This window comes from Sceloporus undulatus, chromosome 2 (assembly GCF_019175285.1).
Source record: "Sceloporus undulatus isolate JIND9_A2432 ecotype Alabama chromosome 2, SceUnd_v1.1, whole genome shotgun sequence".
Lineage (NCBI taxonomy): Eukaryota > Metazoa > Chordata > Lepidosauria > Squamata > Phrynosomatidae > Sceloporus > Sceloporus undulatus.
Genome location: NC_056523.1, coordinates 157,193,858 through 157,220,791, shown reverse-complemented (window position 1 = coordinate 157,220,791; position 26,934 = coordinate 157,193,858). Strand labels below are relative to the sequence as shown.

Below are 26,934 nucleotides of genomic sequence, written 5' to 3'. Positions count from 1 at the left end.
AAAGTGTGTTTTGGGTGCTTTTAATGCTAACAAGTCTCCCTTGTTTTGACAGTGATAGTGTGGTGATGATGATGATGATGAGAGTCAGCTTGAGAGGCATGCACACACTGTTTCTTAAGCCCAGAGAGTGTCACCTTCTAAAGTGTGTTTTGGGTGCTTTTAATGCTAACAAGTCTCCCTTGTTTTGACAGTGATAGTGTGGTGATGATGATGATGATGAGAGTCAGCTTGAGAGGCATGCACGCATTGTTTCTGAAGCCAAGAGAGTGTGACTTTCCAAAGTGCCTTTTTTGTGTGTTTTTGGTTCTTTAATGGTGATATTGATATCAGCAAGCCTCTGAGGCAAGGCCAATGTAAATTGCTGTGATTTTTACAAACTCATGCGCATTGAAGAAAAACCACAGTCCCTTGACCAAGTACACACTTCTGAGAAGTACACTTTGTGCAAGAACTGTGAAACCACCTTGACATGTTCAATATGCATAGCCATGTGAACCCATGTTCAGTGTGAAACCCAAAGAGTTTGGTTATGCAATAAGCCTCTGAAAAATGCAAGAGGCCATCTTTAGTAAAGCCATGTTCAATGCTCAAATGTGCTGTTTGGAATGGGGCGGGGGGGTTGGCCAGAAAGGGAAGTACATTTCTGCCATCTGTCTAGGAATAATGCCCAAATGTCCTCCATTTTGATCATGCCCAAGAAACATGCATTTATATTAACATTTTTAAAAAAATCAATTTTTTTGGCATGTCCTCCATTTTAAAAAACATGTCCTACATTTGAAAATGTTGTCCTATATTACAGGTATTTATTTATTGGCTCCCCCCGTTGTCTGGGGGACACCAACCCGGCCCGCGGCTCAAAAAGGTTGCCTACCCCTGACCTAGAGGTTACAGGTGAACTGCCCTGAGAAGTCAGACCTCTTCTGAAGAAGAGTACAAAAGAGGATAAATACAATTGAAAGCATGTGAGCTCAACTGCTGACCAACATTAATATGGTTGATTCCCAAAATTCCCAAAAAGGCTTTTGTAGCTTTTCTGTTAAGAGTGCAAGGTAGCTTTTATACAATAGACTTCAAAGTACAATTGCATGTATAGTTATGGGGACATCAAAGGGATAACAAAAATCTGAAATTTTACATAATAATGAATTTCTACTGCAAATAAATAGATAAATAATTGAAGAACATCTTCCAGTTTTAAAATATCCAAATTATTTTAGTAGCAAAATATCCAAACAAAGGAACATCCATTGTTTTCATGACATTTTCCTACCTCCTTGAGTGGCTGGTACATTAACAGCAACAATCTTGCTGTTGGCAGGCAGAGGCAGCTTTGTGATCACTTTGCCTGCCATAGTTACTGGACTGCTTGCAATCTGGAAAGTTTGACCACTGCTGGAAATGGTTGTTGCTGGTGTAACAGCTGTGCTTGTGGCTAACAAAACCAAAATGGTGGTCAGTTTCTGAGATTATCAAATAATTATTATTAAAAAAAAAAAACCCTTGAGCAAGACTTATTTCTCTTTTTCAACACTTCATTGTGTGCCTTCAAGACATTTCTGACTTATGGCGACCCTATCATGGGGCTTTCTTGGAATAATTTGTTCTGAAGCTGAGAGAGAGTGACTTGCCCAACATCATCCACTGGGTTTCCATGGATGAGTGGAGATCTGAACGCTGATCTCTGAGTCCTAGTCAGACACAAAAACCACCACACCATATTGCTTCTCCCTGTAACAGTTATATATTTAAAATGTACGGTGTAGCTACAACATTTTGGATATTGTCAGATCTTCCTCCATATGTCAAACTTTTTTGGGGACGGAGGAGATAGCAGTTAAAAAGAAATACTTTTTAATAATCTTCCAGTTCCTCTAAAAGCATCACAGTTCATCCAATTTTTAAGACAGACAAAAATGAAACTGTGTTGTCAATTCATTACCACTAACAGCCACTAACTTAAACAGAAAGAATGGAACTGAAATGGCTGGAGAAAGGAGCATTCTACACGGCTACTTTTCTTGAAAGTCCAGTTGGATTACAATTAGAACTGTGTTCTGAGTACCAGTCTTTACACAGCCAAAGTAGCAGCATCAGTGCAAGAGGATGAAATCTTCCCACCTTCCCACAGATGGTAGAGAGACAACAAAATTATCAGGATGGGATGGGGTCCTGAATGGAAGAACCTCCCAGTGTAGCCTGAGAATACTAAATATTTAACGGAAACAGTAACTGAATGTTGGGAAAAAGAGAACACAGGGGCAGGGTGGGGTGGACCATGGAATGGAATATTCAGATCACTGTGTGAAGTTTCCATTCCTATTTTGTGCTATTAGCACACATTACCATTCCCAATGTATATTATTAACCAGAACACTTAAGTGGAAGCTCTATGTTAGAGATAGTATATAAAGTTCCTCAACTTGTGGGGAAAAAAATCCTATTTGTCACCAGCTGCCACTGATTAAGACTCCCAGCAAATTTGGCTGTTCCTTGGAGGATCCAAAACACTGGGATAGACAGATTTCCTTACCCTTGCCTCCTTTGTTAGTGGGGCTGTGCCCTTATTCAGAAAGGCAATTTGTATAACCACAATTCATATAACTCAAGGAAAACAACTTCTAATAGTGTGAAGTTTGTGGCCAGAAAGCACAAATATGAAGTCTCTCATAATGAAGGGATATTCTACAAGTGGATGTTGTTCCTCAAAAATCTGTGCAATGGCAAAGGACATTCTTCAGCTGCCTCTTGTAACAGAGGTGCCTAAAAATTCTGTGCCACACTCAGCAAGTTTAGCAATGGCTCCTTTTACTCTCATAGAGCACTGCTACAAGGCACATGAACTGGCTCCAGTACTAAAACTAAACATTTGACATGATTAACACCAGATGGGAAGATTTTTAAGAAATCATTTTACTAATAAAATCATTTACCTGTTGAAGACTGGCCCTGCTTAACCCAGGTAGCAAAGGTCTGGTGAAAATTCTTGTTCTGCTGGAATGTTACTGTGGCTGGAGATCCCATTTTAGTAGCAAGTACTACTTTTGCTCCACTGGGTACAGGGCGTGGTAAGGGACCTACAACAACTTTCTGAGGAGTGGAGACTGGGGATGCAGCACTGCTTGTTGCTGTAGCTGTAGTGACACCGCACACTGCAGGTAACTGCTTCTGTTGTTCCAATCGCTTCTAAAAATTAAAAATCATAGTACAGTACAACAAAGAAAAGCCATCATTACGCCATTCAATAGTATCAGATCTCTCATCACATGGTGACAGATTAAAGCTGCAATCTTGCACAGACCCCTAAACCTACTTTGGAGTAAACATGGAGAGGATTACACTGAACATCTCACAGCTCATAAAACTAAATAGCTCTCTCTCTCTCTCTCTCTCTCTCTAAATTGCCATTAGACACAGCAATTTGAAAGCTCCAAAGGAGCAAATCTTAATAAGAAACAAGCTAGTATGTGCTGAATCTTTGCATAGATCATAGCTGACATATTGCAGCAGCCAAGAGGGTGAGCTGCAAAACAGGATGCATCCACTTGAAAGCTCTCCACTGATATGAACCTATTAGGTGGCCAACTGGAAAAGCCCTCATAGCTCAGTCCAAATGTTTAATCCGCAGATGATAATACTGACCTGTCTTAGAATATCAAGATAAAGGGTGAGGCTCAGACTAGCCCCCATTGTCACTGCTTTGCAAAAGGAAGGGCTTCTTGTTCCCGGCCTCGATCCATGGGGAGAGGCAGGTAAATAATAATGCAGACGTGGAGCCAATCAGCCAAATTTCCTGCCCTTCACAGACCTATTCACTACACCGAGATCCACTACACAGAACCTCAGTTTAAACACTCTAAACAATGCTGACTAGTTTGAAACATCCAAATATTAAATATTTAAAATTTCTTCTGTAAGTAAGCATTGCTTTTTAATATACCTATAGCCATTCATTCCCAATAATAAGAGATTTTGACAGCTTAAATCTTCAACGCAGTTGCATTGCTATTTTGTTGTACTGTGCAAGAAACCAATGATTTGGTATGAAAAAAGGATACACAGATAGAGGATGGTGAACAGAATCTTTTACTGGAAATATAATGGCATTACAGTGTCATCTCAGATCTATCAACAGGAAATTTAAAGCAGGCATTGAGATGTTTATTATTTTGGAGGACATCTTAAAGTTAACATTCCTTTAAAAATGCACTTGCTTCTGCTGTTATTCTTTATTTCATTTGATGCATTGTTTTACAAATGCTTTGCAAGCTGCCCGAGCACTATGCCAAGAAAGAAAGATCTAAATGTTGAATGAACACCATGCAGAAAGAGAAGTCAACTTCAAAGAACTCTAAAAAAATTAACACCATTCTTTAGTGGACAAACAGAAATGATGTGTCTGCATGCATGTATGAAAATGACTAAATTAATTCTTTTGTCTGTGTCTATATAAGCATATGAAATAAATTACTTTCCATTCCAACATGGAAGCATCTTTAATTCTATACATATCAGGATGCTCAAAATTATTTCCTTAAAACTGGGCAAATTACGAATCACTGTAACCTGTACTCAATCATCTTACATGGGGATTTCCACTACAACATCGTGTTGAAGGAAAGAAGTCTAATTCCACACAATCCAATTGGGAACATCCATACGTAAGAAATAGCAAAATTTAGTCCAGTAGGGATGCATGGACAAGTTTTTACTCACATGAAAATGATAAGGAAAAATATGTAAGAGACACTTCCATGTTTAATTTAGGAGGGACAAATGCACACAATGCAAACTTCATCAGGCGGGACTACGAAGAGGCTATCCCACCTGCTGGGCAGCCAATCGCTGTTGTTTTAGTTGAGCCTCCATTTGGGCCTTGAATTCCTCAGCCTTCTTCTGTTCACTAACCTTAGCCTGTTGCTCAACTGCTTGTGCCTTTTCCTTCTCCACTCTGCCAAAGAGATGAATCAAAAATTAATACTAGTTTATATCCAAGGACATCAAGAAAACACTAACAACACTGCTGATACAGGGACAACACCTGTGAATAGTGAGGGTAAACCTTGACAATTATAAAAATACAGCTGTAGCTGATAAGGCAGAATATTGTTTATGTAGATTCATTGGATATTTAGTTATTGAATTCTAAACCCAGGAGGACATCTAGTGGAGACTTAGGGGTCAAATTATAATATCTAAGCCTGATCTCTGTTAATATAGTATTTCAAGCCCTTACTTAAAAAGAACTGAAAATAGAAGAGTCATTAAACTAAAGAGAACATCTGCTGGCCAAAACTCGGAATTTAGAATCCAGAACAAACCTCCTAATACAGACAATTAAGCAGTATAGTTGGAATCGGTGTTCAGAATAATACTTATAAATCATAGACCAGTTCAACTAGCATCTGATACCAACAGAAACAATATAATTCAGGAGATTTGAATAGCTGGCTGGCTCAATCCTCCTTTAATAAAGGTTAATAGAAAACCACGTGAGCAAGGACAGAGGGAATACCAGTGACACTAAGAAACAGTCGGCAAAAGCTATAAATCAGAGGCGACTATCAGCAGATGCCGGCTCTAAAGGAAATGAACGATTTACCCAAATAATGGAGGCGATAAAGAAATCGCAACAGGAACTCCAACAAGAAATAAGACACTCAAGAGAAGTGATGACTCAGGAACTGAAATCTGAAGCCAAATTAATAAGAAAGGATCTAGACAAGATCAATAGGGACATGGGGAAGATTGCAGATAAAATTGAGAAATTAGAAGGGGCTTCAAAAAAATTAGAAAGAAGGGTGGAGGAGATATCGTCCATTCAACAAGAAGAACAAGAAGCATCACTGAAAATGCAGATAAAACAGAGAGAATCTTGTTTGAAGCTGAGGGAAGTTCCAGAACAATCTAATGAGGACCTTTATTTATTCTTAATCCCTATCTTAGCTAAATACTTGGATAAGCCACCTCAACAATTCAACTGTGAAATAGATAGGATGTACAGACTGAACTCCAGGGTGGCTAAAGAGAAGGGGCTCCCGAGAGACATCGTGATTTACTGGGTGAGGAAAAGGATTAAGGATGAGATGTTGCAAAAGAATTTTAGAACAAGACTGGTTATTCAAGGACAAGAAAGAGACCACGAAGAAGAAAGGATTGTCACTCATATGGAAACAAAAACAATTTAACTTGAATACAGTGGAGAAAGCACAAGACTTTTGGAAAAGTATGGAAAAGAAATCGAGGACAGCAGAAAGATAGATGGAGAGGACGATGTAGACGAAGAAGATGGGGATGGTAGAGGAGATGCAGCAGAAGAAGAATTACAATCAGGAGAAGGACTGACAGGAGAAGACTTTGATTTAAGCACTGACAAAAGGGAGGACCCAGAATTCTGACTATTGTAATAGTAATAATAATAAGTAAGTATATATTTAGGGAATCTATTCAGATTTGATTGGTGGTGTTGTATTTTAATTTTAATTTTCTTTAATATACTCCTCTGGGACTAAACCTAAAAGTAATATATCGAAATGCATATAACAACTTGGAACGTAAAAGGCATGAACTCCCCAATTAAACGAAAGAAAGTGTTTAATCTGTTGACTAAATAAAATTATAGCCTGATTTGCCTACAAGAGACACGAATTAAAACAAAAGATAAAAAATATCTTGTAAATCTAAAATTAGGTAAAGAATTTATATCTGCAACTAAAAAGAGGAAAAAAAGGAGTAGTAATCTATGCCAGGGAGAATTTAAAACCAAAGGAATTTTTCAATAGTAACGATGCCTATTTTGTAGGGATTGAAATCGAATGGGAAAAAGGGAAAATCTTAGTGATAGGAGTATATGGATCTCAAATAAATAAACGGGAATTCTATGATAAGCTCCATGAGAAAATTAAAATACTCAAATACACAAATATTATTATAATGGGTGATTTTAACAGCGTTATAGAACCTAGGTTGGACAGAAGGTCAGGTAGAACAATTGAGGAAAAACAAGGAAAACTTCCCAAATCCTTTTTTAAGATGATACAAAATTTGGAACTAATGGATGGGGGGCGATATATCTATAAAAATAACAATGAATATACATTCTATTCTGAAAGACATCACTCATTTTCAAGGATAGATATGGGATTTTTCTCCAAACCATTGACAACTTACTTAATTAATACTAAAACATACCCAAGAAGGATCTCGGATCATAACCAAATCTCCTTTACCTTAAAAGAGAAGACAAGATCATACACTTGGAGAGTAAATGAGGAATTACTACAGGACCAAGATACTATTCTTAACATAAAAAGGGCTATTAATCAATATTTTAAAGATAATATGACAGGAGATACAAAAACCACTATAGTATGGGATGCCTGGAAAGCAGTTTTGAGGGGCTATCTGATACAACTACACTGGTACCCCGGGATACGAATGCGCCGCGTTACGAAATTTCCGGGTTACGAAAAAAATCCATTAAAAAAAACTGTTCCGGGTTACGAAGGTTATTTCGGGTTACGAAAAATTTTTTGGTGCTTTTCGGCGCTTTTTCGCACCAAATCGCGGCTTTCGCTATTAGCGCCTATGGGGCTTCGGCTTGCGAATGCTTTTCGGGTTACGAATGGCGCCGCGGAACGAATTAATTTCGTAACCCGGGGGAGCCCTGTAAATTCACAAATGAAAAAGGAAAAACAAGAGAAATTAAAACTCTTTATATGAAAAATTAGAAGGGAAAGAGAAAATATTACAAAGAAAACCCTCTAATAAGAGAATTAATGAAGAGATTAAGTTACTATGGAAACAAATTGACTTGGAAAATGTATCAGAAATAGGGAAGAACTTAAAAATGGCGAAACAAACTACATTTGAACATTCGAACAAAGTTGGTAAATGATTAGCAGTAAAGTTGAGAGAGAAAAAGAATAGAAACATAATAACAGAGATCAAGAATAAAGAAGGGGAACTTTTTCAGAATGAGAACATAAGAGAAGTCTTCCATGACATTTATGAGAAGCTATATAAATCACAGACTATAGAGAAAAAGAAGATGGGGAAATATTTGGATAAATTTGAGCTATGTACACCATCAGAAGATCAAATGAATAGTCTAAATAGAGATATATCTATAGAGGAAATTATTCAAGCAATAAAAAGTTGTAAGGAAGGCAAGGCACCAGGCCCCTGACGGCTTCACCGCCAAATTTTACAAAATTTTCATGAATGAATTGATCCATCCTCTTAGGAATATCATGAATGCCATCCTAAAGGAAGGAATTCCTCAAACGTGGACTGAAACTTATATTGTGGTTATCCCCAAAGAGGGTAAAGATCTTTTGGACCCAAAAAACTATAGGCCCATTTCCCTCCTCAACCAAGATTACAAAATTTTTGCTAGTATACTAGCCCTTAGACTAAAGAACTGTATCCAAAATTGGATTGACATAGATCAAAGGGGGTTTCTCCCAAGGAGGTACATGGGTGACAATCTGAGGATAATTTTGAACACATTAGAGTTTTACCAACAACATAGTGATAGGAAATTAGGAATACTGTTTGCCGACCTTGAGAAGCCTTTTGATACTGTGAATTGGAGGGTTATACACGACATAATTGACAGAATGAATTTAGGAGACAAATTTGGGGTTTGGATAAAGGAAATTTACAAAAAGCAAATTGCTCAAGTATGCGTGAATGGTCAGAGATCTCAAACCTTCCCTATAGAAAGAGGTACAAGGCAGGGATGCCCTCTCTCCCCTTTACTCTTTAATTTAGTAATAGAACTGTTAATTAAAGACATCAAATTTGATAAGGAAATTAAAGGCCTTAAAATTAAAAGACATGACTTTAAAATAAGAGCATATGCAGATGACTTAGCCGTCATATTAGATGAACCTAATTGTAGTGTGGAATTAGTTATGAGGAAATCTGAAGAATTTGGGGAGATTATTGGATGTAAAATTAATAAGGAAAAATCGGCATTCTTAACTAAAATCCTTACTCCAATAGAGGAATCAGAAATACACAGCTTAACAGGAATAAAAGTCCAAAAATCAGTAAGATATCTGGGAATAAGTCAGACCAATAAAAATATGAATTTATTTGATAAGAACTACAAAACTACATGGGATCAAATTAAAAAGTACATGAGGAAATGGAGCAGAATGAAATTATCATTCTCTGGTAGAACAGCAGCATTTAAGATGAGCGCATTGCCCAAGCTAATTTTCCACTTCCAAATGATCCCGATATCGATTAAAAAGAAAACTTTTAAAAATTGGCACAGAAAACTCTCCTCTTTTATTTGGGAGGGGAAAAAACCCAGAACCCAATTAAAAATATTACAAGATTTGAAACAAAGAGGTGGTTTAGGGATACCAAACCTGGAATTATATTATGACTCCTGTTGTTTTGTCTGGTTGAAAGAATGGATTACTCTTAAAAACAGTGGTTTGTTGGCTATAGAGGGAGAAGGCCTTTGTTTTGAGTGGCACACCTATCTCATGTACTGAAAAGAGAAAATCAACAACATTTTCAACACCCATTATATTAGAAGCTCACTAATAGATGTTTGGAAGAAGTACAGAAACCGACTAGTATCGAAAGTGCCTGATTGGGTACCTCCGCACAAAGCCCTACAGAGAAGAGAAACCATCCAAGATGAAGGCTGGCTCACCTACAAAGTATTGTTGAAAGGTAATAGAAAGGAAGCGAAGTTAAAAACCCAGGAAGAATTGGCAAGAGAAGGCTACATTATTAATTGGTTTCCACATAGGCAAATTTTTGAAAGATTCCCAACTAGATAAAAAATATTTTGGGTTTGTGGAGAAAGATAAAGAACCAGAGTTATTTAAAATCATTACCTCAGAATCAAAAGGGCTAATTGGGAAAATCTTCAAAATTTTGTTGGAAGAAAGTTTAGAGTCTGAGATAGTTAAAGAAGAGATGATAAAGTGGGCAAAAAACATTGGTCACAGTTTAGAATTGGCTAAATGGGAAAAATCTTGGAGTAATGCTACAAAATATACAGTATCACAAAGAATAAGAGAAAACTGTTATAAAGTATATTACTGCTGGTATTTAACCCCTGAAAAAAATTTCTAAGATATACAAAAACAGTAGTAACTTATGTTGGAAGTGCAAAAAAGACCCAGGCACTTTCTTTCACTGTTGGTGGTCATGCAAAGAAATTGGGAGATATTGGGATATAGTTAATGACACACTGTCAGAAATATTGGAAACCCCCCTACAGAAAAAACCTGAAATGTACTTACTGAATATGTTTGATGAAGTCATAGAGAAAAAATATGGTAAGATCCTGTTTTATTTGGTTACTTTAGCAAGAATAACCCTGGCGCAGAAGTGGAAAGATGGAAAAATGCCCGACAAAAAAGACTGGCTAATTAAACTCTATGAGGCAATAGAGATGGACAAATTAACATCAGTGTTAAGAGGAGAGATGTCATGTGACGTGGAACTAACATGGAAACGGAATATCTTAAGAAAACTTGGAACTTTAATATATAGAAGAAATACTGAATGAACAAACTGTAAATAATATAAGTGTATATGGGAATATTATGGATTGTAATATCAATTGGGAATATTATAGCTCTCGCTAAAAGTAGAGTATAACTCTTTAGGCTTCAATGATACAGTTTAAGATCATATAGCCTTGTCAATTTTTTGTTGTTCAATGAATGTGTAATTGATTGAGTGAAGTTACCAAAGCTATCTATAGTGGAGATAGAAAGTTACTACTACTTTAAGTTTTACACAAACAGTGTACAAAGGAGAAGGAAGTTTTATGAATGATAGTAGATAGTATGAAGAAAGAAGAATGGATGTTAGTAAGGAATTCAGATAAAGTGAGATAGAATGAGAAGGAATGTGGAAAAGGAAGTTAGAATATAGTGGAATAGGAAAAGATTATTAAAGAAGCTAGAGATTTAGGGAAGATAAGAAGTTCTTAGTAAGTGAGGAGAAATATTCTCTAAGGAAGGTGTACGGAAGGAATATGAAGGTATGATCTACTGAATATGTTTGTATGCTCAAATGTGTACTTGTTTTATTGTGTACTGATAAGTATGTATGTATGTATGTTTGTTTTATTAATTCAATAAACTTTAATTTAAAAAATTAATACTAGTTATCACACAATAATTACCAAGCAGTGTGTCTAATATTATATGAACCAGTCTTTCACATCATTGGTAAACTGTGCCTAAATTCCTGAATTTTTTAGTTCAGATGCTCAGATGAATGGTGTATAAGGAATGAACTCAAGGAGTAAACCAATTAATAAATGATACATAAAGTGGTGGGATGAGAATCAAAAGCAGATGGAGACAAGAAATAGGATGTAAAGAAACTAAGAGTTTCTTGTCGGGACAAAAAGAGCAGAGAAATCAGTGTGTAGGGATGAGTGAAGACTCTTGAACAAGTATAGAGTAAGTGGGTGGTTAGAGAAAAGATGGATCAAAAAGAAAGGATTGAGGAAAAATCAATACAGAGATAACAAAGGGAACCAGTACAGCTAGAGTAAAAATGTCAGAGATAGGCGCTTTACAGACCGCCCAAAACGAGCAGTCTGCCGCCGCCACCATTTGCAGCGTGGAGGAGCCCCAGTGTCCAAACTGTGCGGGTCCTCCGCGCTGCAAATAAGAAGCGCCAAAATGGCGCTTCTCTTTGCGGCGCAATTATGACGTTGCAAGGCGCCAATGGTGCACTTGCGGCGCCATATGTGCCGCACAATGTGCGGATGCAATGCGTCCGCTACGTCAAGATGGTGGCACCTATGTGGAATGGGCACTGCCATTTTGTGTGCGCTCCGCGCGTATTAGAGTTAGGGGCATCAGGAAGTGACACCCCTTTCTAACCCTAGTACATGCAGAGCGCGTACTTTATGCCTGTGCGGAACGGGCCATAGTAGGATTTTGGGAACAAAAAAGAGACTGCAAAGTTAACATTCTGGCATCTCAACTTCAATAGTCACCGCTATAGTGGTTGGAATAAGATAACCAAATATTTGGCTTCATGCCTCTAGTATTTTTTCCCATATTAACTGACAGGAGAGAATGTCAATGGAAGGAACATCTATTTAATGCTGTAAAACAGCTTTGTTCACTTTCTACTTATCAGACTGCATGTATAGTTCAATGTTATTTTTGAGCTGAAAACATGTTTTAGACGAGATCTAATACTGCAAAGGTGAAGTAATATTAACACATCTAGGTATGACACAAGTAACTCAAAGAACTTCATTCTGTCAGTTTACCTTTCAGAAAATGCTTTTATCTCCCATAGCTCCAATTCCTCTTCGGCCACCCAGGTTTCAATTATAACAGGACCTGTTTGCTTTGGCGTTTCTGGCCTTTTAGGCCTCAATGCACTTGATCGAAGACCTTTCCTTTGCGGTGTAGGAGTTTCTGAACAAGAGATTACATAAATACGAAGCTTTAATTTCAGTAAGGGCTCAAATCAAAACACACCACTTTTTAAAGAAGTATGGGAACGTATATACCCATTTACCTTTTGGAGCCTCTGGAACACCAATAGGACAAATAATTTTTCGTATACAGTATTCAGATCGAATGCCATATGGCCCAACATCTCTTCGCTTGATAATTTCAGTTGTTGTAATTTCTGTTTCCGATGTTTCTATAAAAAATTATTTCAAAAAGGCAACAGATTAATTAGGTAAGTTCTTTGCCACAAATAGTGGTCAAATACTGATGTGTTGGTTAAAAAAAGGGAAGATTTTAAACTATACTAAAGGCTGGAATGCTGGTATAATATGCCACTGTAGGCAGCAGTTCCAGGTACATGGCTGTAGGTGCAGCAGCAGCACAGGAGAGAAAAACTTTCACTGTGCCATTGGGACAGAAAGGCTGCTGGGTCCAAGCAGCTGGTTTCTTTCATGCCTGGTCTCTCCCTGAATCCTCAATGCCAGGGTGTTCTGGGAAGGCTGGCTTGGAGAACTGCTTGTGCCACATGACATGTGATATTCCAAACCAGCCTTCCCAGGACACCCTGTATCTGAGGACCCACCTGGAGATATAGGCTTCTTGGGACATGCAGGTGGACTGACCACAATTACAATCCACAATTCAATTTTGTCTTGCAACGTTAATCTGCAGGGAGTACTTAAAAGAGTTTCCCACTTCAAATGTCACAAAGAAAAACATATCTAGTGGTACATATAAGGAGATGCACGAAAAAAATATATGTCTAAAAGCTAAAAAAACCTAAAGATAAAGATGGTTGTTCTTTGATGGTGGCTAAGAACAACCAACTTTCCCCAAATATGTGGTGCATTTATTTCAATATTTTAGCCCACTTTATATATGAGAGTTCATGCACCAAAGAGCCCTGGTGGCGGAACAGCAGCCACAAGGTTCTAAGTTCATTCCCAGGGGTTCTAAGGTTCACTCAACCTTCCATCCTTTCGTAGGTCAGTAAAATGAAAACCCAGCTTTTTAGAGGCAATTAGCTTACAGACTGCAAACTGCTTACAGAGTGCTGAGTTCATTGATAAGCTGTATAGAAATGTACATGTTATTGCTATAATGCAGCAACATTGCTAACAGCAATATTGAAACAGTCTATGTTGTTTCAGAGAAGCCAAACACCAATCTATAAACCATTAAAACAGGGGGAAACAAGAATGTTTTGAGTTGAGGCCAACATAATATCCAATCTCGTGCCAGGAGAACAGGGAAGAGGGAGAAATTCTACAGCATTGTTGCCACCATTGCAAAGACTCATTCCCTGACAGTTATGTACCTCATTCTCAGAAAATGCAGCACTCAAGGATCAATGATAATCTTACTACCATGCAGATGCCTTTAAGAACAGACCATACCGTGACCCAGAATACATTGTCCTAAATCCAGTTCTTAGTCTCAAGTGAAATGGGTCCATTAAAACAATGGGAACTTGTAACTCAACACACCTTTGGCACAGCTTCTGGCCTCTTAAGATGCGTGTGTCATTTAAACAGCATAGCTCCAAAGTAACCCAAAGCAGCTTTATTTTGGCCTGCCTGTTCGGGCCCTAAATCAATGAATTTATTGTAGTTGGGACAAATAAATGGATTTGGTAAAAAATATGCACTTTTCAGTTTTGTCTGGAAACAAATGAGCAGCAATCATGGTTGTGATGTGTTTTATCACTACACATTCTAATTAATAGTCTTACAATTGAATTCTAGATCAGCTGACATTTCAACAACTTTCATAAGCAGCCTCTATAAAAATCACTACACTAGGTGAACCCCTGTACCTGCACTGAACCTATTAACAAAAGCAGGTAAATAAATTAGATCCTCCTTATCAATGTGCTGGTGATCTGTAGATCTGACTACCTGCGGATTGCCACAACCCATACTATTCAATGGTAATGTATCCACACACACATCATTGCCACTGAGTAATATAGAGCTTAAGAGTCTTTTCTTTTCTTTTATACATCTGCAAGGGGTACCAGAACTGCATCCCAGTGGATGGGAAAGGCCCACTATATCCACATTTTTAAAGGAAAGCTAGCATAAGAAATGAAGTTCCCTAAAGCTGGATCCCCCTGGTATTACCCTCCCTAATCAGAATGTTCTGCTCAGTACACACATGGCAATTACTCTGCCAGCAAAGGCTGTTTAGTAGGATAAACATGATGTAGCGTCAAACTGTGGAGGGAAGCCAGACTGAAATGAATCTAAAATCAGCTTTATCCATATTTACATGGATCCATTCATGATACAAACAGTCTTAAAAATATAAATCTTTTTTGTTTCAAATGATTCATGTTACACAGCATATTACATGTTTTCAAATAATATTTAAGCACCACTAATATATCTGAAAATTAATGAAACTGAGTGTTCCTTTAAAACACTACCTGTGCGTGTAGTTCCTCCACCAGGTGGGGCTTTAGCAGCCATGTCATCCCACTTCAGACATGCCCAGAGTAATCTCAACATAAGGCTAACCCCTGCCAAGGATTTCACTGTTTGAAGTCGAAATCTGGGGAAATTCATAAAGGAAATCATTTATTGCATACTTCCATACAGTACATAATATAAATGCCACATGTCTTACAAATAGTGTAAATATTTTTTTAATCTCACTCCCATTTCTAGGCAGAGTGTATAATCATATACAGTTGGCCCTCCACAATTGCAGCTTTGACTTTTGTGGATTGAATTATTCATGGATTTGATTAATATGTTCTCTCTAAGAATCTCTAGTTTCTCCAGCATGGTCAATATCCTCCAGAAGTTATGCTAGAGGGTTTACAGATTCCTAGAGAGAATGCTTCTCTAAGCATTTGTAGGTCCACCAGCACAACTCTGTGGTTAACCTCTGGCAGATGTTGACCAGAGTTGTGCTGGAGGACCTAGAGAGTCTTGGTGAGGTGTTCCCTCAGGTAAAAAAAAATGTTTTTGTTATATGTGTTTTTTCCACTTTCACAGGGTCCTTGTCAAAAATAGGGTGGCAGAAACACCTAACACCAGTGAATGTGGAGAACCCACTGCATACATAAATAATGTATATTATCTATACCTGTACTGTTATATATTGAATCTTATTAGTTTAAATTCAACAGTCAGAACCCAAAGCATGTACCCTTATATCCACATAAGGTAACTATAAGTACTGTAATTTATACCTGGACTGGATATCAACCTGCAACCAGACAAACAGGTACTTCAGTTACAGATAGGACTCTGTTCTGATAAAAGAACCAAAGCCAACAGAAGAAATGGTACAAGAAAGCAAGGTTCTCCCAAAATAACAAGAACAACAACCTCCTCCTAACAAACTGAAAAGCTCTGAAGTTTCTAATACTGGGCACTTCCAAACTGGTCAGTGGTACAGTCCGCTCTTGCCTTACGCGGGGGATCTTTTACAGACCCTCTCGCGTAAGGCAAATCCTGTGCATGATGAAGCTCCATTCATTTGAATGGGGTGCGTCCCCGTGGCACGCAATGCTGTGTGTGCCGCTAGCACATGCCCCATTCACCATGTTAGGGCTTGCCATCAGCATAACCTCAAATCCGCGGATGACAAGCCCACATATGGTACGGGCATGCTGTATATTGTTATAACACCATGAGCACTCATTCTGAAAGCTTTTTCACCGAGTATCTGGAGTTCCCAACATCCCACATGCAGGCACCACCTCACCCACTGTGTAATCTGCAAGCAAAGGGAGCAATATATAAACTCACTTGGATAAGAGCAATCAAGTTCTTTTGATGGGGACCAAAAACACCGCTCTCAACAAGGATCTCTTGCCTCCAGGGCCCTTGGCAATGGAGGGTCTCTTCCAACTTTTTCCTCCTTAAACAAGTGGCTAGTACCAAACATAATCTTGCCAAAAATAGGGTGGCAGAAAGAAAAATCCACTTTCCCTCAGGACTCCTCAAGCAGGTGTCTTCTAAAGGGGAAGTTTCCCCTTTCTTATTCAAGGGGAGAGAATTATTGTTGTGATTGGCCATCCCTTTCCACCCTCAAAGCAGCCTAGGACATGGGTTAGCACAGACATAATAACGTTTGCCAAATAAAAACCCATTTTCAAACATACATCAAGGCAAACCTATATAAAGCCTCTAGAAGTCATGGCAATAACCCTAAACCATAATCTGCTTTTATAGTTTTCAAATGATTTGTGCTGCATTCATTTTAAGTGTCAGTGTAATCAAAATAGACCACACAGGCTCAGGTACTTTTGTACACCAGACTCTGGTGTCATAAGGGACATTCATTCAGGACATTTGAGACTTACAATACTGCAGATACCCTGATGTGCACAGACTGCAGGAAAAGTGTCCTCCCTCTGCCCAGTACTACTAATGTACATTGATGTTAAAATAAATCCAGTGTATGAGAACTGGAAAACCTGTCTAATTGAACCCACCCATAAAAAGTAAGCTCTCATTAAACAAATATAGCTTAAACACCAGGGGAGACAAAACTTATGCTACTACAGTGCGCCTGCACCATATGCGGGTGCACTAATATGCAGCCTTAAGCTTACGCTGAAGCCGCACAACAATGTTTTCAATGGGGTGCGAGAATATGAGGAATTTCCCTTACGCAGGGGGATCCAGAATGGATTTCTCCTGTAAGGGCAGTGCCCACTGTAATTAAGGCAGTTTGACACTGCTTTAACTGCCACAGCTCAATGCTATGGAATTCTGGGATTAATAGTTTTGAGATACTTGCCTTCTCTGCCAGGGCCTAAACAGATGAGCGGATCGCATGGGCCAAGCCCGTGGTATCCTGCCTTGGGTTCTGCCCTAGGTCAATCACCAAGCTGGCACAATGATGAGCAGGGGTTTATATGCCCACCTTCTGCTGTGCCATGTTCTCGCTACCGTCATGCATCCCATATCTGCGTCCACCATTATGTCTGCTCAGAAGACCCTTGTCATGGTCAAAAAGGGTGGAAATAGGGTGCCTGGCTACACCCAGGTGTTTGATGTCACAGGCTGTGGTGGGATTCTTCTGAGCAGACACAACTAGAGGAAGGTACGGGGTGTGCTGTGCTGTGTTTTGGCTCTTGCCACTCAGCGCCAAAAATTGTGCCTATATGCCCTGGGTTATGGTTCCTTTGGGCCAGGATCATTCCGGAACTGTCAGACCAGCATCTGGACAGGCTGATCCTGTCCTGAGGCTAATGGCCTGCATCATCTGTACAGGAGGATGTGAAGCTGGGGGGTGCACAGGCCTTCTGGTTCATGTATACAGGCCCTCAGAGAACTCTGGTGTCACCACAAACTACAAACCCCAGGATTCCATAGGATGGAACCATGGTATTAAACTGGTGTCAAACTGCATTAATTCTGCATTGTGGTAGCAGCCAAAGTGGGGTTGAGATTTAAAAGCAGTGACTATTGAAGTGTCAAGTTTTCAGATTAGGTTATAACCCCCCCCCCCCCTCCAATTCATTCAATATAATCCTCTGCCACTTTAGTTATTTAAAGGGTTGTTAATATTGTACCTCCAAGTGATACCAAAAGTCGGTCTAGGGGATGGGTATGGCCAAATATCCAAAGCAGGCTTAGCAGTGTAATTGAAACATGGAACCTCTCTGATCCCTCCTCTTCTTGCCAGTTTCTTTAAGTCATCATTGGGCAAAACAAATATGCTCTTTTTACTGCTTTTAGTGACAAACTTCCTGTAAGAGGGCAATGCTGTTCCGGAACGGGTCTTTTTAGGTCTTGAAAATTTCATTAGCTTCACTTTGTCCCTTGTAGAGTATTCCTTGCTGACTGTCATAGATGTCACCAACATTCTTCCTGGAGTAGTCAAGGAATCAGTCACTGTTGTTGTCACCACAGTTTTACTCTGTTCCTTTATAGAAATGACATCAGTATGGGTATCTGTACTAGGAGTGGTAAGTGCTGTTACAGTGGTAGTGGTAGTGGTAGTTACAGTAGACACAGAACAGTTTTCAGATGACACCACATGCTCTTTATTATCTTTGATGCCTGACAACTCTGATACTTTATAAATAGTTTTGGATTCAGTAGAAATAGTTGATGTGGTGGTCACTTCTGTAACAACAGCTTTTACTGAGGTTTCACCATTGATGTTTTCAATTTTGTCATTTGTTTGCAATCCATTCTGATCTGCAAAGTCATTACTCAGGCTGGATTCCTCACATGAAGTTACAGGAGACAGGGCAGGTTTGTTAATGGAATTTGATTCAACTTCCATACATTCCATTTCCCTATATATACTGTTTTCATTACAGGAACGGAGGGCTGGGACTGATGTGTCAAGAGAACTAGATCTTTCAGAACACTGCTTCCTTCCAGTACATTGAGCAGACTCAGATGTATTATCTTGAGAGGTGTTATTTGGTTTAGAATCACCATCTACATCCACAGAACTCTGTAACAACTCACTGTCCAAATTTTCTCTCGCATGTGTGTCTTCGACAGCAATATCACCATTCATTAATGGTTTCACAGGTTCATTGGATGAAAATGATTTACTTAAAGGATTACTTTTATTAATATTATTGACTTTAGAGTCAACACTGCTTTCTGTTTGTGCAAGTGTCTCTCTTTTTAAACATTCTTCATTGGATAATACTTTAAGATCAGGATCTTTTCCATTAATCTGAAATGATGTTGGCTTATCTTTCTCTGTTTGGGTATCCACTTCTCCATTTTTATTATTATTTTTGTCTGCAATACTTTTAATGTGATCAAGGCATTTGTTTATGGAACCTGGTGGTATACATTTCTCTTGGTCTTGCTTTTCACCATTTGTTTCAGCGATTTTAGACTTCAGTATTTCACCCATAATATTTTCTTCTTTCATGTCAGGAATTTGAGCTTCAAATGCCTTTTCAGAAATGAGCTCAGTGTGTAGTGATTTTAGGCCTCCAAGAGTCTGTTTTGGATTTACTGCAATTTTGGGTTCAGATGCATCTTCACTGTTTTTCACAGGACCCTCTTTTACATTATTTGATTGTGTGGATGTCACTCCAGGGCCATCTTTTAAACTACATGTTTCTACAGAATCACATTCCTTTTTTTCAACTGTTACTGTTTCATGTTTTTTCTTGCTCAAATATGAAGTGGCTCCTTCACAGCTACTTTCAGTTGGCTGAACAATGTTATCACACTGAGATATGAAGGTATCTGTTTGCTCTGAGCATTTTGCGCTGTCCTTCAAGATGTCACTCTTACTTGTTTCTTTGTTTTCTATTGGTTTAGCATCAATGGTTACAGAATTGTCACTGTCTCTCTCATTGCTCTGTACTTGAATTTTATCTGTATCCATTGCTTCACAAACACTTTCATTAGTATCCTTTGCTAGCAGTCTTTGAGTATCTGGGCACTGAACTGAGGTTTCATTTGCTTCTCTCTCTAAAAGTTTGTTCAAGCAAGGCAAAGACTGGACAGCTCCAATGGTTTTGGTAAAGTGCAGATTGTTAGGTGACAAGTGTTCTTTGACAGAATCTTCAGTTTGATTTATACCTGAATTATCAACATCTATTTGTTTTTCTTCCCCTACCATAGCTTTCCCTTGCTCATCCACACTCCTCTGTGGAGATTTACAACCTGAAGAGTTAGCATTAGTTTTAAGTTTCATTCTTTCTAGTCGTTGCTTTTCCTCCAGTGTAAACTGTTTTACTCTTCTTTCAAGCAGTCCATCTAGTTTTGAAGTTTTAACTTTCCTTTTGTAACATGTCCTTAAGTGAAAACCCTCACTAACATTGATTAAATCTGCACTGATTGGGCTTTCTTCACATTTTGTGGAGGTATCCATTTTCACTTCATCTACCTCCATAGGTTCTTCCTTGATGCTTTTATCATTTTCACCAACTTCTTTTTCCCCTGTGAACAATAATTTTAAATCAATAAGACATTTTGGTACATACAGTAATATTTACATAACTAAATTGTGGCTGATTAATATCTCTCTCATGTATGAACATCGTACTACTTCACTAAAAAGACTCATGTTTTGTAAATCATTCCCACTTGATGGAATGCAATATGAACACATAACTATGTGGAACCAGGTGACTTATATAGGGTCATGTGGGACAACAGAACTTAAAAGTGCCTTATATCTATATTCAACCAGAAATTTTTATCTTTCGGACTGTTTTCAGACTTATGACAACACTATAAATTAAGATGTTTGCTAGGCAACACAACTCCACATGCTGAATCACAGAATGCTGCTGAGTCTACCAAAATCAAAATCATTATTATCAACCTTGGTTAACACTGGGTAAATTTCCTACTATACACATTTTACATTGTACACAGATTCTGCAGCATTAATTTAATAAAAGGCTAAAACCCACCCAACAAAATGGATAAAATGTTTATTACCTTCTTTTGCATGATCTGATTTTTCCAAATGTTTGTTAATTTCTGCTTTTTCTTCATTCGATTCAAGTTCCTGCTTAGTGCGACATTTCTTTGTGGCCTCAGAATTTTCTGTTTCTTTTTGGTCCTTTTTGTGTGGCTCACGGAAGTTTTTTATTCTATTTTTCAAAGAACCATGCTCTGCTTTTATTTTTGCTGGATTTTTCCTTTTATCCAGTTCACACTGTTTTTCAGCGATGTCAGCAGTATCATCCTTTGCTAATAAGAAAACATGCATTTATTTACAGGATTTTAAAACTTTCTGTCAGTATAAAACTCTAAGGTTGTCATACATTAAGGAAAGTAATGTACCAAGAGTGTTCAGACATTATTTTTCACCCTTAAACATAATATTTTATTCAGCTCAGACTCGCAACTCTGAAATATAATCACTGTTATTGAAATTCAAAGTGGACATGCCTTTCCAAAATGCTAGAATGTAAGATTGCTATGTGAAAAGGTATCACAGTGATTTGAGAATCCTGTTTCCTTAAATCTGAAATGCCAATTCCATAAACAGAATTTGTACTGTTCATTTTTCCAGTAATAATTACAATGACAATTCAATCCACCTGATTGTCACAGGTACTAACCAGATAACCAGTGAAACCAGGCAGTTAGTTATGCATTAGTAAGAGGGAATGCAAGATAAAACCTTCAGCACTCTGAGTTGAGCCAAAACATATTCCATGTGGCATGAATGGAAACCTTGCAGGCAGAAGAGATGGAAAGAGGCATGGGAAGCTGAGGCCTGAAGGCTCCTAGAGACCAGCACTTACCATCCACCGGCCCGGCCCTTCTGCTCTGCTTTAAAAACCTTGCAGGCAGAAGAGACTGTAAGGAGGCAAGAAGGAGGAAAGGACCCCTGTTTTTTTTTCATTTAAATTTTTAATAATAATAAATAATAAAATTTTATTTATATACTGCTATTCCTGTGTAGATCATAGCGGTTTCCAACAAAAAATTAATTACAACAAAAAACAATTATAAACAACATATATCCCCAACAATGTGCAAACCAACCACCCTTAGCAATTAAAAACTATACAGCATCTAAAACCAATTATCTTACAAAACATTAAAACCATAACAAATAGCTGGATTGAACAGTATACATCATCAAGGGGAGATAAAAGATAACATTAAGGCACATGGGGAAAAGCCTGGCGAAATAGGAAGGTCTTCAAATTCCTCTTGAATACATCTAGGGAGGTGACAACGCGGAGCTCGTCGGGCAGGGAGTTCCAAAGCTGTGGGGCTGAGATGGAAAATGCCCTCCGAGATGAAGTATGTCTTGCTTTAGGAACCCTTAATAAATGTTTTCCGCCCGATCTGAGAGTGCAAGGCGGACTGTATGGGGAAAGGCGGTCCTCCAAGTACCCTGGGCCCAAGCCATTTAGGGCTTTATAGGCAATAACCAACACCTTGTATTGTGCCCAGAAGTGAACAGGCAGCCAATGTAGATCTTGCAAAACTGGTGTTATATGGCTGGACCTGGAGCATCCAGTAACCAACCTTGCTGCCATATTCTGTACTAATTGAAGCTTCCGGGTTTGGTACAAGGGTTGCCCCATGTAGAGCGCATTACAGAAATCCAACTGAGAGGTTATCAGGGCATGTACCACCGTTTCATGGTCCCCCCGGCTCAGGTAGGGTCGCAGCTGGTGTATCAGCCGAAGCTGATAACAAGTGCTCCTGACCGTCGCATCCACCTGAGATATTAGGTGGAGCGACAAGTCCAGAAGCACCCCCAGACTGCAAACTGAGTCCTTCACGGGGAGCGTGACCCCATTTAGGACAGGTGGAAAAATTTCCTTCCTCGGGCCAGGAGAACCTATCACGAGTACTTCCGTTTTCTCTGGATTCAGGCTGAGTCTGTTTTCCCTCATCCAGCCCATTACTGACTCCAGACAGGCATTTAGAGGAGAGATGCCATCCCTAGTCACTGCATCAGTCGGAGACACAGAGAAACATATTTGGGTGTCATCAGCATACTGATAACACCGTGCCCTGTGTCTCCAGATGATCTCTCCCAGCGGCTTCATGTAAATGTTAAATAGCGTGGGGGACAAAATCGCTCCCTGAGGGACACCAGATGTAAGGGCTCTCCTGTCGGAGCAACAGTCCCCCAGCTGCACCATCTGGAATCTATCCGAGAGGTAGGAACAGAACCACTGAAGCGCAGTGCCCCCGATACCTAACTCCCTCAGGCATTCCAGAAGGATACCATGGTCAATGGTATTGAAGGCCGCTGAGATGTCCAAAAGCAGTAACAGGGACACGCTACCCCTGTCCATGCCCAGACGGAGATCATCGACTAAGGCGACCATGGCAGTCTCAACTCCATAGCCCGCCCGAAAGCCGGTTTGAAATGGGTCTTGAAAATCCGTTTCATCCGTTTTTATTCTTAGTGTTTAATGTTTAACGATGATTGTATTTTAGTTAAGGGATGAGGGATGTAATTTTAGTTGTATATAAAGTCAGCTCTCCTTATCCACAGATTTAAGCATCCACGGTTTGAAAATATTTTTACAAAGTAAAAATTCCTGATAGCAAACCTCGATTTTCTATTTTATATAAGGGACACTATTTTGCTATGCCATTATATTTAATGGGACTTGAGCATGCAAGGATTTTGTTATCCATGAGGGATCCTGGAACCAAACCTCAGTGAATAACAAGGGCCCACTGTATTAAGGTTTTGTTTAGGTATTTTATTTATTTGCTTATGTAAATCGTTTATGTATTTTATATGTTTTTATGTAATTTTGTAAACAGTTTTGATCTTTTTGGAAAGGAGGTATTAAATAAATTTATTATAATTATAATTATTATTATTGAAACACTCCTTCCATTTGTGGAAAGGATGCTGATCCAGTGAAGGTTCCCGTGGAGGAAAAGGGGGAAATTCTGGCCTCATGCTGCAGTGTTCAGTTGCCACCTCTACCCCCACAGTTTCAGAGGGTCCCTCTAATTTAACTGGAGCAGATTTTTCTATCTCATTTTAGTTCATGATGTTGAATGAAGTACTAAATTCAGAGTGAATTCCTCTTTGTTCTTTAAATTAAATTTAGAGTCATTTATAAAAACTAAAGCATTTAAATCTTTCAGAAATCCACATGAAAGCAATTTTTATATTTTTTCTGACTGCTTAATCCAATATTTACAGTACAGCAACTTTCTGGAGCTTCCTAAATCGCTTATTAAAAGCAGAAAATGTCATTAGTACAAATCGCTTGGAAACACATAGCATAGAAAAGCCTTGGTTTTGACGCAGCTATATGAACTCATAATTCATTCTTTTTAAAGACAAAGACTTAATATACTCACCTGGTAGCAACTTTCGATAACTGACATTAGTATTTCCAGGTAATCTGGACACAAATCTATGGACATGTGTTTTACTAATCCATATCCAGCCACCATATCCTGTTACTCTATATTCTTCTCCTTTTTGTTTCCAAACCTGTTAAGTGTTTTAAAATACATTCAGTTATAAAGCTTATCCAAAGGTACAGTACCTTCCACAAATAAAGGATAGCCTTTAAACAAATACTTCAAGACACTCTCTAACCCTTAAGATCTAATTCAAATGATAAACAGGCATGACCACTGGAATAAGGAATGACCACTGGAATAACTGCTACTGCCAAACTCAGCTATGTACTCAAAACGAGAACAACTCTAAACAGAGGAAATGAAGGAGAAAAACCAGTAAGAACAGGACTGATATGTTACTAAGATTATTTCCACACTCTTTGAAATCTCCAAGATGTTTTGAACATGTTCCTTGAATTCCACCACTCACAGGTGACTCTTTAACTATTTATTTTATATACACACACTATCTTTCTTTCAATGAATGGAATGAACATGAACAATAAACATGCCTCCCCCCTCCTTCATCTTTATCACAGTTCTGTGAGGTACACCAGGCTGAGAGAGCCACTGGTCCAAGTTTGCCTGGTCAGATACATGATCCAGCGAGAACTTTAACCTAACCACTACAACCACACTGAATCTACATTTGCAAGTGTACAAAAGCAAGTTCCTTTCTGATTTCTTCAGCACAGAAAATCTGACTGGTAAATTAGAAAATCTAGAAATCAAGTAATTAATAAAAGAGTAGTGAACCCATTGGCTCAATTCAGATATCATATCAAGCAATGGGAAACATTTGATGGCACACCTAAATTAACTTACCTAGTTAACAACATTGCTCATCACCCAGGGCTACTGTATAATTGAGATGAAACTAAATTAATGATGCCCTGGTTCAGGTGGGAATAACCACCAGTACTAAGTGTCTTAACTAGTATCATCCTTATGTGTTGAACCACAGTCATTATAATCTTCAACCAGCAAGGCTGGTGAGAGATTGTGGGATTTGTAGTCATTCTGTATCATATCTGGAGGACATGGGTTGAGGAAAACTGATCTAAACAATAGCTTTTCCATTGTGTATTTGAAAGCTCAAACAACATTAAGGCCTTAAATGATGATCAACTCAAACCATCGTCTGGACTCTGGAATGATGTCTGGGTCTGAGCCATTGCCTTCTCTATTAAAGTCGTAACATGAACCAAAACTCCAGCTATAAATATACTTGGACAGTGTGCAAGACAGATGTGCATAAGGCCAGCTTAAGAACTGAAACACAAAAAGATTTAATACTTTCATTGAATAAGTGACATGTATCAAACACAAGTTTCTGAGACAACGGTAATTCTTCATTCTAACTCAATTTCCCACCATAGCTAGAAATAAGTATTTTGCCCCAAAATAGCCAAGTGCACCCCCACAGGATGCACTTAAAGAGTGAACATGAGAAGGGTAGATCTGAAATGCCTTAAGGAAGGATGACTAAGAAGGGACTTGAATAGCTTGAGAGGGGCTATTGGGAGGGTGAAGATTTGAAAGGAAAAGGAAGAAGAGGATGATCTGAGAGGGGCAGCTTGAGGAGGGTTGAACACAGAGGAATGGAATGAGCTTGAGGGGGAACAGAAAGGGGGAGAAACTGGACGACCTAGCCTAATATGCAACAGTAGCAAGTAACAGGGACAAACAACTTCTGGGCATCAGCAGCAGTGATGGGTGACACTGATCTGATCTTATAGAGACGACAGCAGTGGCACCATAGCTAACAAATGTTAGTAGTGCATGAAAGGAGGCAAAGGTGAACCTTCATGTGAGACCTTCTAACCAAGAAAACCTTATGATGAGGCAACCCAAAATGAAACAAAATGTGGGACTAGAGCACCAACATCAGCCTTTGACCGTATGTATCATGGAAAGCTATGGATTGGTCTCAAAAGACATGGGAATGTCACTATATTGGATAGTCCTGATAAGGAATCTGTACTTAGGACAAGAGGCTACTGTTAGAACAGAACATGGAGAAACAGAATGGTTCCCAACTGGAAAATGGGCCAGGCAAGGCTGCATTCAGTCACCCTATTTGTTCAATTTGTATGCATAAAATATCACATGAAGAACAGGCCTAGACTCAGAAGGAGGAGAAATGAAGATAGGAGGACAGAACATCAACAATCTAAGATATGCAAATGACACCATATTATTAGCAGAAAATATCAGAGAAATTAAAGAAAAGAAAAAAGTGCAAAGGCATGCTGAACAAGTAAATTCAACCTAGATAATGAGGAAATTGAAATAGTCCAAGATTCCCATACCTTGGATCAAATACTGGTCAGTAGAGAGACTGCAGTCAAGGAATCAGAAAACTAGGACTGGGAAGGTCAGCTATGAAACAACTAGAAAAGATCCTAAAGATAAACAACTGAGCACTAAAGTCAGAATTGTCTAAGCCATAGGCCTGTTACAGACTGCCAAAATAAAGCTGCTTCGGGTCTCTTTGGAGGTATGCTGTTTAAATGATGCATGCACCCTAAGAATCTGGAAGCTGCATCAAAGCTGCACTCCAGTGCTTAGGAATGGAGTGTGACTTTGGCGTGACCTCCGGACTCTTAAGACCCATGTGTCATTTAAATAGCATACCTCCAAAGAGACCCGAAGCA

The 26,934-nt window shown here is 38.8% G+C and overlaps 1 protein-coding gene across 7 annotated transcripts in view; it reads right to left on the bottom strand.

Annotated features, from left to right (window-relative positions):
* BPTF (bromodomain PHD finger transcription factor) overlaps positions 1 to 26,934 on the bottom strand; it is a 110,083-nt gene that overhangs the window by 36,007 nt on the left and 47,142 nt on the right. For 3 of the 7 annotated variants that reach the window (XM_042455898.1, XM_042455899.1, XM_042455902.1), the window contains exons 11-19: positions 24,230 to 24,365; positions 20,864 to 21,118; positions 18,004 to 20,356; positions 14,896 to 15,020; positions 12,532 to 12,660; positions 12,278 to 12,428; positions 4,828 to 4,951; positions 2,934 to 3,186; positions 1,274 to 1,435 (exon numbers count right to left, since the gene is read on the bottom strand). In XM_042455898.1, coding sequence (XP_042311832.1) covers positions 1,274 to 1,435; positions 2,934 to 3,186; positions 4,828 to 4,951; positions 12,278 to 12,428; positions 12,532 to 12,660; positions 14,896 to 15,020; positions 18,004 to 20,356; positions 20,864 to 21,118; positions 24,230 to 24,365 — 3,688 coding nt within the window. The remainder of the gene's footprint in view (positions 1 to 1,273; positions 1,436 to 2,933; positions 3,187 to 4,827; positions 4,952 to 12,277; positions 12,429 to 12,531; positions 12,661 to 14,895; positions 15,021 to 18,003; positions 20,357 to 20,863; positions 21,119 to 24,229; positions 24,366 to 26,934) is intronic. The other 4 variants (XM_042455903.1, XM_042455904.1, XM_042455900.1 and 1 more) reach the window with 3 other exon arrangements.